At 40.6% G+C, this 15,506-nt stretch overlaps 1 protein-coding gene across 3 annotated transcripts in view; it reads left to right on the top strand.

Annotated features, from left to right (window-relative positions):
- The first annotated feature begins 389 nt into the window (after nt 1-389).
- CACNA2D1 (calcium voltage-gated channel auxiliary subunit alpha2delta 1) overlaps nt 390-15,506 on the top strand; it is a 720,757-nt gene continuing 705,640 nt past the window's right edge. Inside the window, exon 1 of one of the 3 annotated variants that reach the window (XM_075017417.1) lies at nt 390-1,091. In XM_075017417.1, coding sequence (XP_074873518.1) covers nt 946-1,091 — 146 coding nt within the window. In that variant the 5' untranslated portion in view covers nt 390-945. The remainder of the gene's footprint in view (nt 1,092-15,506) is intronic. The other 2 variants (XM_075017407.1, XM_075017399.1) reach the window with 2 other exon arrangements.

Here is a 15,506-nt window from a genome sequence, read left to right as displayed (position 1 = left end):
GCCTACCGGGGCCCCGGGCTCACAGGAGCGCGCAAAGCTGCGAAGTCTGGGCCTGGGATGGAACTGGGGGCAGGGGCCGGTCGCCGCGCGCCCAGAATTGGAGACGGGTGTCCCCAAGCGCTGGGCGCTTTACACCCCACGCCCAGGCCCGGGGGAACCGCAGCGGGGCGGTGCTGGCAGAAGGGCCCGTTCGCCTAGGGCAGCACACGGGCTACGCGGGCCGGGCTCTGCGGGGGGCGGGACGGACTGTACCCTCCCGGGGCTGCGCGAGGATCAGGCAGCGGGAGGGGCCGAGCGCCGGGGAGCAGCAGCTTTGGGGCCCGCCAGGAAGCAGGCGTCTCCCTTAGCCCGCCGCTGCCCCGGGCCCGCAAAAGGAGCCGCAGCAGCGCGCGGCGCGGCGCAGCGGAGCGGATCGGAGCCGGCCGGCCGGCCTGCCTGGCGCAGCGGCTCTCCCGCATGTGCCCGCTGCGCGCCGGCTGGGCGAGGCACCGCCCCCGGGAGCGCGGGGGCTGACCACTTCGGGAGTTCTTCCCCGGCCTTGTAGGGCGAGCGGCCCGGCCCCCTCCCCGGCGCCCGCTTCGCCGCAGCTGCCGGCGGCAGAGAAACACAGGCGAAAGCTCCCACCCCCTCCGCCAGCCCCCGCGCCCGCCTCCTCCCGCTGCCGCCGCCGGCGGGGATAAATCAGGGCAGGACGGAGCCACGCAGGCACAGAGCGCGCCGAGCTCCGCTCCCCGAGTGGCCCTGATGGCGGCGGATCGGAGAGCGCCGGAGTAGTGGGGACTCCGACCCGCTCCCTCTCGGTTGGCGCCCGCGCTCAGCTCTGCTCCGCCCCGCCCCGGCCAGGCCCGGCCCAGACCCGCTCCCTGCTGCTGCGCCCAGCGCTGGGCGGCTCCTCAGTGAGGCGGTGGGGAGACTTTAAAAAGCGAAGCCGCCCGCCGGTGATCGATGCTCGTGCTCCGTCTCCGAGGCGGGGGGCATCGGGCTTCGATGGGGAAGATGGCTGCTGGCTGGCCGCTGCTCCTGAGTCTGACCCTTTTCCACTCCCTGGTGCTGAACCTGGCCTCGGAAGGGCCCTTCCCGTCGGCCGCAACGTGAGTCCCGCCCGAGTTTGGGTCCCGAGTGGGCTGGTTTGTAACGGGGTGCTGGGCAGGGAGGAGGGGGAGGGGACCGCAGGGGAGCGCTCCTTCTTTGGAGGAGCCCGGGTCATGGAGTGGTAACTGGGGCACATGGCAGGGTTTTGGCTGCTTTGCTTTTAAAGACCCAGGCTGTCCCATAGAGGCTCCCTGAGAACGGCCACAGGAAAGCCCAGTGCTGCTATACTTTTTGAGTCAAGGGATTTGCGTGAGAACATCACTCCAGAGCAGCTCCCAGTCTCTAAATATACCCCCAGCAGTTTAGCTATGCTCAGAGGAAAGTTTCTAGTTGCACACGTTCTCCCCTCCCCGCCCCCACGAGCTTCCAGGGCTATTTCTGATGGGCTGGGATTTTAACACTTTCTATTTTTAAAAATGCGGGAGCTTTTTCTTTTTCTTTTGGAAAATAATAAAAAAGATGCATGTTCTTGCCTTTCCCATGCGTGTTTGCAAGACTGTTATTTTAATTTTTGGCTGGGGATTTTAAATGTATGTATGTGCTCATTCCTACATGGATCACCTCCAGTTCCCAGCATGAATATTTTGACAGTTCCAGGGTTTGTTTGTTGTATATAGTTTTGTGTGCATGCAGTCATGTGAAAAAGCAGACTTTTTTTTGCATGTTTAAAGCGACATAAGTAAGGTAGCTGTGTTTTCATGATGCACACTCTCAAACATTATCTCTCACAATAATGACTTCAAAACAAAAAGCAGTCAAGTAGCCCTTTAAAGACCAGCAAAATAGTTGATTAGGTGAGCTTTCATTATAATTCACCTTTGCACCTTTAAGAGGAGTTGTCTTAGTAATAGTTGTTTTTATGTTGCTACATTGCATGGATGGAACAGAAAATTTCAAAGTGTTGCATAGTTATTAACATGAAGATGTTTCCTTGGTCAAATGAAGGATCTCATAGTGAAAAGAATGGGAAACTAGAAAGGCATACAGGAAATAATGTAATATGTTATATTTTGGTTTCAACCAGACAGTTATAGGCTAAGGAAGAAAAATGTGGGCTAATGACCACATTTTCTGTTAACGTGCTTTAGTTCCTGCGTTAACCTATCATCAGGTAACTTTACATGGATTTAAATGTATTTTCGATAAGATAATCAATACTAAGAGTAGTATTCTGTCTTGTTTGATAACAGGCAGATTTTGCTGTCATTGCTCATCTCGTGGTGCTTTTTTGCCAGTTAGTGCTTCTTGTGTGTTTAGAATAGGTTTCAATTCTCAGTACAGTATTGGTTCCATTTATGTTTTGGACTAAGACTGAAAAGAGGCACGTGCTGGTACAAGAAAGAAAGGGATTAAAAGACAACCAAATAACCAGATAAGCACATAACCAAATAACCTTTTAGACTGTGTAAATGAAGACTCGCCTTCATTGATGCTTGAAGGATTTACTTCCTTGGTTTGGAAGAGTTACTTACAAAGATTGCTGTGTGAAACAAGAAGAGTTAAGTAAAAATAATGCTAAGATACGCTTATTTTAAATCCTTGCTACTCTTAGTTTTTTGATCTAGAATTTTGAAGTCTAGCTCGTTAGCAAATTGATACATCATGCTATACATAGTTATTTGCAATTGAGCTTCTTAAATTGATCTACTTTTGTAAAAGGTAAAGAAATACTAAAACCGACATGATAGGAAGCAGATACTATAAATTCCAAATAGAATTATGGATCGCTTTTTACTGTGAGTTTTTCACCCTTAATAGTCCATTGAATTCATATTTGCTTCTTACCTTTTGAGGTTACTATTACTATTCATGATAAGAACAAATATCAGCAGAATAAAGTATTCATTAATCAAAGAGCTTTAACGATAAGAAATACACAATAGGAAATATCTCTTGGTTAACAGCATGTGTTTGTTCTCCACTATCTACTTAACTGTCTTTTTTAAATAATAATAATCAAACCATTGCAATATTGTAGGAATAAGCCACAGTGTCTGTTTACCTTTTTAAAATGTATTTTCTCACTTAAATGAAACCAAAGAGCAAATAAGTCATTTCATTTATGGAACAGTTCAGCAGGCTGGTAGGAGTGCTTGTTTTGTGAAAGTAATGATGTAAGAGGTAAAGTTGAAAATAATGCTAGGATACTGCCTTTTAATAACAGCTAGTTTAAAGTATAGTGTAAATCGGGAAGACCACAGTGAAAATGACACAAATAAGAAAGTCTGAGAGTGGTAATAATTTAAGATGTAAATACTATTAGTAATGGGGGGGGGAAGAAGACTGTGGGTTGGAAAGGGGGCGGGGGAAGAGATACTAATTGTTTTCAAATCGAATGCTGTTTCATACCTGACTTGACATTTATATATAAGTATTTTCTCACTATTTTTAATGTGTACCTCTCTCTATCATTTATTTGAAAAGTTGGTGTAAGGAGCATTTGAGTATTCCTTGGGCAGGTGTACTGTAAAAACAAAACAAAACCCTGCTAGCATAGTTTATGATTTTATAAACAACTGTTCCCACCCCACAACCCTGTGAATTTTGCATCAGTACTTTCATTCTTATGAGATGTATCTTTCTTGCAGAACTCAAGAAACTCATATAATCAGTAATGATATTAAAATATGGCTTAAAACTCCCCCCAAAACAAAAGGTTTCACCAGTGTATCTTTGATAGAATCTCTGGCACTATGATAAATTTCACTACTATGGCTTTCATAGTTTACCCAGCAAAAAAGGGGGAACCATCTTATTAGAAACCACTATATTGAATGATATAAAAATTTGAGCTGTTCATTCAAAATCAGAATATAGTCACACAACGCTTCAGTGTTAGAATATTTTAAATGGAATGAAGGTGTGTGTTTTTTTTTTTTTTTTTTGTACTGGGATATTCAAGTTATAGTGATAGCTGTAATTTGATCTTATGATATATTTGACAACTAATTAATATATATTACACATATAGTTTAAAATATAACTTTCACTGTGTCAAAATATTAAGGAATTATAAAATTATAAATTCATTAATTTGTACAGTGGTCTCTTATTTCTACTGCCAATAATTCAGTGTTAAGTATAAGTATGCATTTGTATGATATTTTTAAATGACAGACCTATCATGCTTTTTAAATGAACTATTGATGAAAGTATAAAATAGATTTTGTTCTGTCTAGGTATAAATGTCCTTTTATTGTGTAGGTATACCTACATACAATATTTAATGTTAGCTATAATTATGGATATTGTATATAATGTTAAGGACAACATTGTACACTATTGGTGGTATAAGAATAACATAACAGTCATAGAAACAAAATAAGAGCCATTTTAATTCAGACTTTAAAAAATAGTTGTACTTTTGAGGTCAGCTATACAGCAGTGCATACAACAGTGTTGATATTTACAACTACACTGGTTAACACAGAATGTAAATATGCACTCCATGCTTTGAGAGGACTAATCTGGCTATTTTGTTACAAAATTAAGATCTTGACAGCCAAGTGTTTGACAAATTAGAGTTGGATCCTGTTAAATTCAATGGGGCTGCTTTTGTTAATGCGTTTGCAGGATTGGGCTCATAGCTTGATTCTGTCAAAGCCTTTTTCAATTTTTTCTTTCTTTAGCTCTCTCTCTTTTTTTTTTTTTTTAGTGTTCCTCCCCTAATATTTGGGTTTTAAAATAGGAAGTATGCATTCCTGACATAACTGAACAGATTTTCACACTTCGAGTTACAAGACTTATTAATATTATTCAAAATATGTCAGCATATCAGTGACACTGTGACATACTTACAGCCAAGCACATATTTAGTAAATAAAGATCTACTCCTGCAAACACGTACATGAATCATGCTTATTCTTTTATTTCATTAGGATTACCATTAGCAGAAGGATGACACACACAAAAGGATTGGGATTTTTGTCTTTTGTGTTCTGTACATGGTCCTACCAAGTTAATTCTACCAATAAGAACTATACAGGCCAGACTTGATTATTCTGTATCACTTTCTATATGAAGTGATTAGGCACAAAGGGTGTAGAGAAGATGTTCGCAATGTATATTTTAAATATCCTTATAAACTTACATGCTTAATTTTGATGCATTCAGAATAATAATTGTTTGATCCTTTTATTAAAAAAACTCATGGATAGTAAAATCTTATTTAGTCTTGAAGCTGGTGCCACAAATCATGTACTAACCATTTTCAAAATAGCATTGTTTTGGTGTATTCAGAAATATTCTCTGCCATAAAAATAAACAAAACAAAAAACCCTCTGGTGTGAGTGTTCATGCAAATGAAACGGAGAGGGAGCCAAAAATGTAGTGCACTTAGAATAGGGATGTGAAGTATTACCTCTTGGTGTGTTTTCAGCATCATGGGCCAGAGTGCCAAACACTACACAAGATGTATAAAACTACAGGTGCTTAAAATAGAATCTTTTGAATGTATGTCTAGTAGAAATAAACGTAAAGCAGAGCACAAAACAGCGGGGTGGGGAGTGTTTTCTTTTTGTGTATGTGTATCAGTGTGCATGATGGTTATCAGTATAAATTATTTGGATTCAGAGAACATTATTCCCTTTTTATTATATTATCAGTGAATGGGAGCTTTTTAGTATTTGGCTTTTACTTCTTTCGAATTGTGCTTTGATGCCCTCCCCCCATCCTTTGTCATTATTTCTTCTGGGGTTTTCAGACCTACAGCTGTTAATATTTTATTAGGTATGAAAATCCTAAAATGAAGAATTGCAACATAGTCACTGATGAGAGAATTTCATTGAAATCAGTCAGTGTTCTAGGGTTCTTGCCATCTTTTATTTTACAGTGATGCTATTTTCAGAACTGCATTGCTCATATCCTACAAAATGATTTTATCCAAGAATTCAGCTGCTAGAAAAAGCGGGAGAGAGCTTGGCAGTATGTTAGGTTTATATGCGTTCATTTAAAAAGGCCTTTGATCTAGATTTTTAAAACAATATTAATGTACCTGGACACTTTAATTTGGGGTAGGCAAATGGTCAAATTATAGTTTAATGTTTTGCAAAAGATACAGCAAACTATGTTACACAAATCCACAGATAACTGAGGTCAGACCTTCTAATGCCTTGAGCCTCCATCTCTTTCTTACGTGAGTAGCCCTTCCCAAAGCAAGTAATCCCATTTAAGCCAATGGACTCTGAAAATATTTCAGGGTTGCAGTACTGAGTAATAGAAGAAATGAGACCAATCTTACTTCTGGTGGCTATAACATGATCAGGCTCCAGACTCCCTTATATTTGTACAGATGAATTAGAATTTCTCATCCCTGTATGCCTGCCTGTATATGCATTTTGTTTAGTGAGTTTATGAAGATCTTCATGATTAATGCCAATTTTTAGACCTGGAATAAAGCCTTGTCCTCTGCTTAGGAAGAAGAAACTGTTCACCAATCTGCAATGCTGGGAATCAAATTGTTACTTGGATCCCACCTGTAATTTGCTTAAGATGAATGCTGTGCTCTATTTTTATCTCTAGTAAATACTGAATCAGGCTTATTTACAGAAATGATGCAAACTTATTTTCAGGATTTCAGCAATTTGTGACTCTAGCATCTTGAAAAAAATGCAGATATTACTAAGGACCCCTCCCACTATTTCTGTTTTTTTTCCTCTCTTGAGCAATACCTATTCTGAATGCCCTGATTATTCTCAAAGCTCTCCCCCATGAGCACTTTGTTCTGTCTCCTGTCATTAAATGATTACTTAAATTACATGCAACTGAAAATGTAGGCCCAGTTTTTTCTTTTTGTGCTTATTATAGGACCTGATCCTACAACACCATTTTCAGATGTACAGCTCTTTCACATCTATGTCCCACTGTCCCTTTGACTTTTCCTGTGATTAACAGGATTGGGCCCAAAGCTTGGCTTTTGTAGCACTAAATGGCATTTCAAGTAATAATGAATTGAATGCTGCTATTACACTTTATGGACTTGATCCTCATCACTTGTGACTGGTACTCATATAAATGAAGATGGAATTGTCCCAGTATCTTATTTTGTATCAGCTTTTTGGCTCCAGTGGCATAATTATTTCCATATAACACTGCACTGATTGTAGAAATGGTTTCAATACAAACTGCAAATATGTAATAATAAGAGCTGAATCCTACTTGCAGTTGAATTTGTAACACCTTGATGACATCAATGTATTGGTTTAAATTTAACTGGGGACAAAATCAGGCCCAGTAGGTCTAATGTTCTAGTACACTCAGTTAGATCTAGCCAGCTAATTATGCAATATTGCATGGGATCACAGGTGGGACTTTTGGAAAAGCTAGAGTGACTTAAGAGCCTAGCTATACTTTACTGAAAATCAATTGGGACTTGTACTTCTAAATCACATCAGTACCTTTAAAACTCCCAGTCTGTATCAGAATATGTATTTAGTGGCTTGATTCCATAAACCCTCTCCAAGCTAATGCCCATGACAGGTTTGCATGCACAGAGGACTGATGGGGTTGTGGCCTACGCCTTTTCCATACGTGGAGTACTACACCCTTTTTGAAACTGAGATTAGTTCAGATTCTTTCCCCAAGATTGCTTGCAGAAGAGGTCCTTGGTACCCTGGGAGCTTGGATTTGTGCAGGGACGGGTCTGGGGCTCAGCAAGCCTGATGCAGGTCTTGGGTGATCCCAAAATGGAGTGAGGTTGCCTGGATGATACAAATCACTTCCCCTAGTAAGATTGACCAGAATGGAACTTCCTTGGTGGAGCTGACAATTGATGAGGGTGAAACTTTTGGCTAAAGGATGCCCCCTAAGGAGCTGCCCTGTGAAGTAGGTATATCAGTTACAGGGGACACTGAGCATTTCTGTGTAATAAGAGTGCTGAGGCTTATTCCAGTCACAGGCCAACTCTGGCCCTGATGTTTGCTAATATAAAAGCACCTATGCTAATATAACAAACTTGAACCCAAAAGCTTTTGGATTACTTTTTTTTCCCTGGGTTTTTGTTGAGACATCATAGAGGCTACATCAACACTAGAAGCATCTGTTGACAGAAAGTGTCTGCATCTACACACAAAAGCAGATTTACAGAGCTATCTGCTATGTCCTCAGAGAGCAGCCAGACTGCCCTGCCCTCTATTGACACAATCGCTGACTGGAAGCTCAGCAAACAGGGCTGCCTGGTGAATTGTCAGCCCTCTCTGTAAACACAAGTGTCTGTACTACACTTACGTTGACAGAACTCTGTCGATAGAGTCTTATTCTTCAAATTTTCAAGGGATAACTCTGTTGAGGCAAAAGCAGAGTTCTGCTGAGTTTGAGTGTAAACACTGTTTGAGTGTAAAAGCTCTCTGATTTCTGTTGACAGAACTCTTGTGTAGACCCTACCTAAATGTACAGTGCAGTGCTGGAGCACAGAGAATATGCATGATTTACAAAGGGATATATGTCAACCATGGCTTTGTACAAGATTGCTTTATTCGTTTACAATCCACTATCTTAAATGGGAATTAATGGTAAATTTAACTCTGTAATGATGGGATGACTAAGAGTTAAGATGTTATGTTTCATACATTTCACTCCTGAGCACATTTCTATGATGACAAAAATCTGTTCTAAATGTGTCCTTAAAAGATGTGAACATTTGTTACTATACAATAACTCCCTTTCTTCAATGAGATATTGACCGTGAGCAGTGACTTCTTATTTGAGGCAAGTTTTATCAAAACAAATCCCATGTTTTATATTCTTGATTTAGGGTCAGCTACTGATTCCTTATCAATTAATCTGTATTGAGAAATAACATTGATGTCTGGAGTTATTTGCATTGGCAAGACCTCATCATGTGGGTAAGGACTTGTGGGTTAGGCCTATAACTCTTTGTGTTTTGTTCTTCAGGTAACCAGAAATAATGGTCCAATATTGGTCCCATTCAGTTCAACAGGAGTTTTTCATTTACTTCAGTGGGAACAGGTTCAGACCCAAAATTCCTCCCTTTTTCTCACTTCTCTCTAAAGAACTCTTAGCTATGTGCCAGTTGTGGAAAAGAGAGTCAGGAAGCAGGGATTTTGTTCCTCATATGATTTTTGCTATTTATTTACAAAGAATGTAACAAGTTTATGAAAAAGATTGACATTATATTGCATCAACAAATCAGCAAGCTTTTGCAGTTAATTACAGTAATTCAAAGTCACACTGTCTTTGAGGCAGTGCCTGAAATACTCCTAGCATGTGAATATGAGAGATTTCTAGTTATAATAAACCTTGTTTCTTTGGGGCTCTTTTTACCCTCTTTAATTTCCTTCTCTTTCTCTCTCCCTTTCCCTATTTTTAAAAAGTTCAAGGGGCAGAGAGTGCAGATCAGCTGTGATAGATACACATTTTGCAAAGTATTTGGGTTCTTGAACCTGAAATTGCCTTGGGTTTGTTCAGAACCCAGTTCTGCAACCCTTACTCACCTGACTCTTATAATTTAAGCTGTGTTACTTGTGTGAATAAGGCAAGAAAAATTTGCCTCATGTTTAGCAAAAGCTGATATTGGGCAAAATAAGGGGAGGGATTCACCATCCAATCATTTAAAAAAATCATAATCCCTCTCTCTCTAGATATAGACTTTTTAAATTTTTTTATTTTATTTTTTATTTTTTGAGCAAGTGACAGGATACACTGGTGACTGCAGTCACCAGTTCCCTTGGAATGCTGCTGCAAGTGTGTTCTGATAGGGATGCCTTATTGTAGCCATGCTTTCTGAGGCAACAATTTTCAATATAGGATAGCTCCTCCAAATGACGTCACTAGTGGTCGGGCTCTGAGTTTATTCTGGAAGTTCAGCTGTTGCGTGTGCCGTGTTCTCCTCTGTACACTACTAGTCACCCAAAAGATATCAGTGCAGGAAGTGATGCGGGTAGAGACAACCCTGTACAATATAGTGTACTTTTTATTATGATTATTAAAATTTCTGTAGAATAAAATTCCTTTTAAGGGTCTCTGTCATTTCTGAAGGAGTTAGCATTCTTTCCAAATCACTGTTTAATGTGAAAATAATCTTATGAATCAGTACCCTAGTAGGTAATGCACAATAGTGGAGTATTAGCTGGTGTCTGTCACAGACCACCAGATCACACTAGGGAACAGAATAATGAGCTTCTTACTCACCTATAAATACTGTGCATGGGGAAAAAAGCTGTTTGATCATGAGGACTTCAGTATGAGCGACATATGTTCGAAGTCTCACGCTGCCAGCATTAAAACATCCTTGGCACTTCTAAATATTACAGAATTCAGTTCAAATTCAGTGTTGCATCGAGCACAAGGGAGTTCTATATTAGACCACATCTTCATCTTGACAGGTAAATAGGAACTGGCCACAGAAATATACTTTAATGTTAGCTTAGGTACCAGTGAACATGATTTGATCACATTTCTAATGTGCAAACTGAATAAAATCCAGTCTAGTGTACTTGATGCTTTAAAAGGCCCTATTTCACAAAATTGAAAACAATAATGAGATAGATCAGTGGGGAAGAAGAATTTAATTAGAAATATGAATCATTATTGGGACTTGTTTAAGAACACTTTACCCCATGCCAAAAATCTGCAATCTCACAATTAAGGAAGAAAGATATCTTGGTTTAAAAGCCAACTTGATTTGTAAGAGGCGTAAAGGCCGATACAAAAATATATAACAAATGAAAGAATGAGAATAACGAATATAAATCAGAAGCCAAGAATAGTTAAGAATTGATTTTTGGCAGTGAAGGAACACAAGGAGAACTTTACCTGCAGCAGTTTAGCATTGTAAATTCAAGTATGTTAGGAATCAAAGAATCCTAGCTGTAATATTGGTTCATTAACAGATGGAAGTGGTGGAATTAGTAATGAAAATGCAGGCAAGCCACGATGGTTCAATACATATTTGTTCTGAATCTGCAGAAAACATAGGTGCTGCTGCTGTATGATCACATGTTTTCCATTATATTAGCACCACCAACAGCCAAGTTCCCCCATCTCCCTTCCCTGTGTGTCTCTCACCCACTGGTTGCCCAGCTTACCGACTCCTCTCCGGCCTTTCCAGTGCTTCCAGAGTGCTGTGAACCCCTGATTTTGTGGCATGCAGGAAGCTCTAGGCAGGTCAGGGTGGGGGCTGGAGGGAAGGAGGGAATGGGAGCAAAGGGAGGGTGTTGAGCACCCTTCCACTCCCAGCTAAATGACAGTATGGCGCATAAGGTCTGCAGAACCGTTTGACCCTTATTACATTCTGTAGCTCTTTTCTTTGTGGGAGCAGGACTTTCAGTCCGTAAGTATAACTCCATTTCAAGAGGGATTAAAATGGAGGTCTGCGAGCCAGCATGTTAACGGCGCTGCGCTGCTAGGGAGAGTAGCTAAGATTGGCTAAGATGGAACACTGAAGCACTGCATAAAGAGGGTTAGGGGTCCATATGCACAGATCCACATGCATTTACTAGTGAATCTGTTGGTATTGCCAGCTGTGCCCCCTTTCTTTGAGGCTAAATCCATCCCCGGACTGTATAATGCAGTTTCAATGGTATTTTTTTCTGTAGAAAAAGAGAGAGCCTGGAGGAAGGGGCGTTGCTTTTCTTGTTTAGGTACCCCTAGCAAATATACTGCATTCTGCTTAAACTGGTCCACTCTTTTTATGCTGTCTCTCTCTGTGGGCTTGTTCTAGTCACTTAAATTCAATACCACAGTTTCCCTCATCTATTAAATGGTGGCAGATGTCCCATTTTACAGATGAGGGTTTTGGTTCTTAGCCAGTTTTGGAGGCAGGGTGGGGACTGTCTAAATCAATTTGTTACTTATGGTAGGTAAACCCTTTATGAATGAAAATAGGTTTTATTTTTATATTCCCATTTTTGCCTCTGAAAGCTGTGTACATGTGATTTTTCCTTACAGGATAGTAATTCGGATTTATCTGCTTCAAACAGCAGGTGCTTTTTATAGAAAAATTAAAAGTTGCTGTCACACCTCCTCCCTCCAGTTTTGGTGACAAGGCCTGGGGAGTTAGAATTAGTGCCTCTCCTCCCAGCCCAATCTTTACTCTTGGGATGTACACAGATTGTAAAACATAAGCTCAGTAACATTTTTAGAAACAAACACAGGAGTCAGCACAAATTCAGACAGCACTTGAAAAACACCAGCCTATCTGCTTCATGCCAGCCACTAGTTACTCATTGTGTTACATTGCCATCATTGCCCCAGGTGAGTACACCTGAGTGGGGGTGTATTTCTGGACTTATGGGCATCTGGAGTTCCTTCTGAATGCTGTTGAATCTAGGGGTGCTCAGCTCATTATGTTGGCCTTGGACCCATCTCATTTTGCGGGGGTGCTGTGTGAATAAGTACACTATAGCTGGTAGTGCCCCAGTCCTAAGGGCGTGGGGGATTTATTACAGGCTATGAATTAATGCCCTGACTAATGATAACTACTGAAATTGTAAATGTGAATAACAGGCCTCTTTGTAGTAATCATTGTTGACATGGACACCAGAAGGATATTTGTATTATCCTTACCCTGTTAATTTCTTACTCTCAAAGTCACTTTCTTTTTGCTGCATTTGGCTTTTGCACACCAGTTAGATCTGCAGGGAGTGAGTGATCTGCAGAAAGGGTCACTAATGTGTTCATGAGAGAGTGTTAAGGACATTACATTTAACTTACTGTGTACCACTGAATTCTACTCTATGTCTGGAGGGAGAATCTGGCTCAATTAACCCACTTCAGTGGAATTACACAAAGCAAGAATTTGGCCCACTGCATGTATAATTAGATAGAATTTAGGAAGTGCCTACGTTCTTCCTTCTGCTGGAGTAAATAGGGATATATTGGTCAATTTCAGAAGAGAATCAGGCCTATACCCTGTACAACAAAGGTTCAGGATGAATCTACATAAAACTAATTTCTTATTGTGCACATGCAGGTTTTAATCCTTGGGGAATGAGTCATCACTGTCAAGGCCTAATTGTGTAGATTTTATAAAATAAAATGGGTTACGTGATCATAGTAGGCTATGCAAAGGGAAATAGTAACATATCACAAAGGAAACCATGCATAGTATCAGATGTGGTCATTTGTCTTCCCCTTAAATTATCAGCTCTGACATCACTTCATTGTCTGTATATTGCTGAACAAGTGTCCATGTAAAAGGAGTTTTTAACACTCTACGAGGCATGGCAAATTGTTTTTTTTTCAGATTAGCAACAAATGCTATTTTTGTATACATACATGTTTTTAAAGAGGAAATATTTTCCTTTTTTAAAACACTGCATATTGTCTAATACTGAGAAGTCTAAAATGTAAATGTCTTTGACACATTTTGCTTTATTTTTTCATAAGAGGCAATTATTTGTACAATCCAGCTTTTCATTTCTGCAAGGGGAGGAATGATCAAAGTGATTTATTTTAACCCATCATTATGCAGAGCTGATTACCTAGTCCACCATCTGGTGCAAAATCTTGATGTTTTCCCCCCCCAACCCCCGTCAGGTATTTATATTTCACATGTTCAGCAGTCAAAAGCATCCAAGTTCTGCAAAATAAAATCTTGACTTTTGTTGCGATAGAGATATGGGAAACTATTTACCTTCTCTATTCTCTACTAGGAGTTGAAATATACAGTGGGGTTTAAAGAGAAGACTGGTCTCAGGGTGAGACTGGCATTTAGAATGACTTCATATTTGGATTATATTTAGTGGGCTGGGAGTTAGGTGCACTTGTATGCTGCTGAGTCACTGTATGATCTTCAGCAAGTGATTTATATCTTGATCGTGTGAGTTGGTGAGCTATAACCATTAGTCAGAACAGCATTGGTAGCTTCTCTGTGCCTTAATTTCCAAATATGCAAAATGGGGGCTAACAATACTCATCACTACCTCACTGGGCTGTAGAAGATGCAATTAATGAATTTGCTCACGGGAGTAAGTACTTGCCTGGGCAAACAGGGCCACTCAGCATTTTTACACACGTGTCCATTATGCATCGCACAGAGATCTTGTTCCTGCCATTTCTGCCAATGTAGATTAAGCACCAATAACTGAAACTTCAGTCCATGTTTATACTCACACATAGCCTAATACTGCCACACTTACAGAGTGTAGTAACTTTCTCCTCAAGTAGTCCGTTAAACACAGTAGAACACTGTTAATGAAGGGACTGGGTATAGTATGCTTGTGACTCAGTTTTTTTCAGCTCAGTTATAAAATTACTTCAACCCAATCTAAATTTAATATGTGCATGGATACTTTCCATCATTCAGTTGCCCAGTCATATGTTGGCTTTTTGGTTGAGCTCCTTCAAAGAGTTACTTAAAACGATGGTTATAAACAATGGAATGTAGTACTGCCCCTAGAGGAAGGTATTATTAACATAATAAAAAAGAAGTGTAGCAATTGTGACACACAGTAAAATCTTTGTTTAAAATTATTTTGGTACTTGTATATCATATAAAAAAGCTGTTAAGTGTTTCTGTACCCAGTATTAAAGGTGAATATCTAATCTAAAGATTGCACTTACTAACTACAGGTTGAACCTCTTAAATCCTGTACACTCTCTCTCTCGCTCTCGCCCAATAACATCTCTTTTTTGGAATAACCGGGGATGTTGCAGGACCAGAGAGCCCTGACGCTGGTCCTGCATCTGATGGGCTGGGGCCAGAGCAGTGGCTGGCAGTCTGGCAAGGCCTAGAGATGGAGGCCCTGCTGGCTCTACTACAGTGTGGGGAGAGGGGTGACTGAAGCCCCTCTTGGAGTGCAGGGCTGTAGCCAGAGCCCTGTCACACCTGTGGGAGTGTGGGGCCGGGGACCAGATCCCTGTGGTAGGTCAGAGTCCAGGGGTGCAGGAAGGTGGGGCCGCCTGGGGCAGAAGCCCTGGACCTCCCCTTTTTCAGCAAATGCAGTTGTTTGGGGACCTGTCAGATCCGACGTTGCTGGACAAGGGTGGTGCAACATGTTAGATGAGATGAAACATGACACAAAATTAGAAAACCCACTAAAATTCAGAAAATTGCTCACTGTTAATAATCTGCATGAAATTGCAATGGTAACATTCTAAGCAGGTAGAGAGAGCTATATAGCTGTGCAAGTGAAAAAGAGGGAGTTAGGGAAAGATTATTGGCAGAAAAGGCAAGGCATGTTGGGCTTTCAGTGTGTGGAAAAATTAGGCTGATAATTTATCAAGTGAAATGATAGTAACATGATTGAAAAAAACAGAGATGGAGAATATCAAATTGGAAACAGAAGAGGTAGAACAGTGATAAAATATTAAATAACAAGGGTGTGTCCATATGGAATAGCCATTCGCTGGAAGAGTGTGCTCCAAGATTGTGTAAGTCACAGAAAGGGGGTTTTATTTTTTTGGGTTTTAACTCAGTTCTGTGAATCTTTTGCTGATCAGTGCTTTCATTACAG

Source organism: Carettochelys insculpta, chromosome 1 (genome assembly GCF_033958435.1).
Source record: "Carettochelys insculpta isolate YL-2023 chromosome 1, ASM3395843v1, whole genome shotgun sequence".
Classification (NCBI taxonomy): Eukaryota; Metazoa; Chordata; order Testudines; family Carettochelyidae; genus Carettochelys; species Carettochelys insculpta.
Note: the sequence above shows the minus strand (reverse complement) of the source record. Positions and strands in the feature narration are given on the sequence as shown.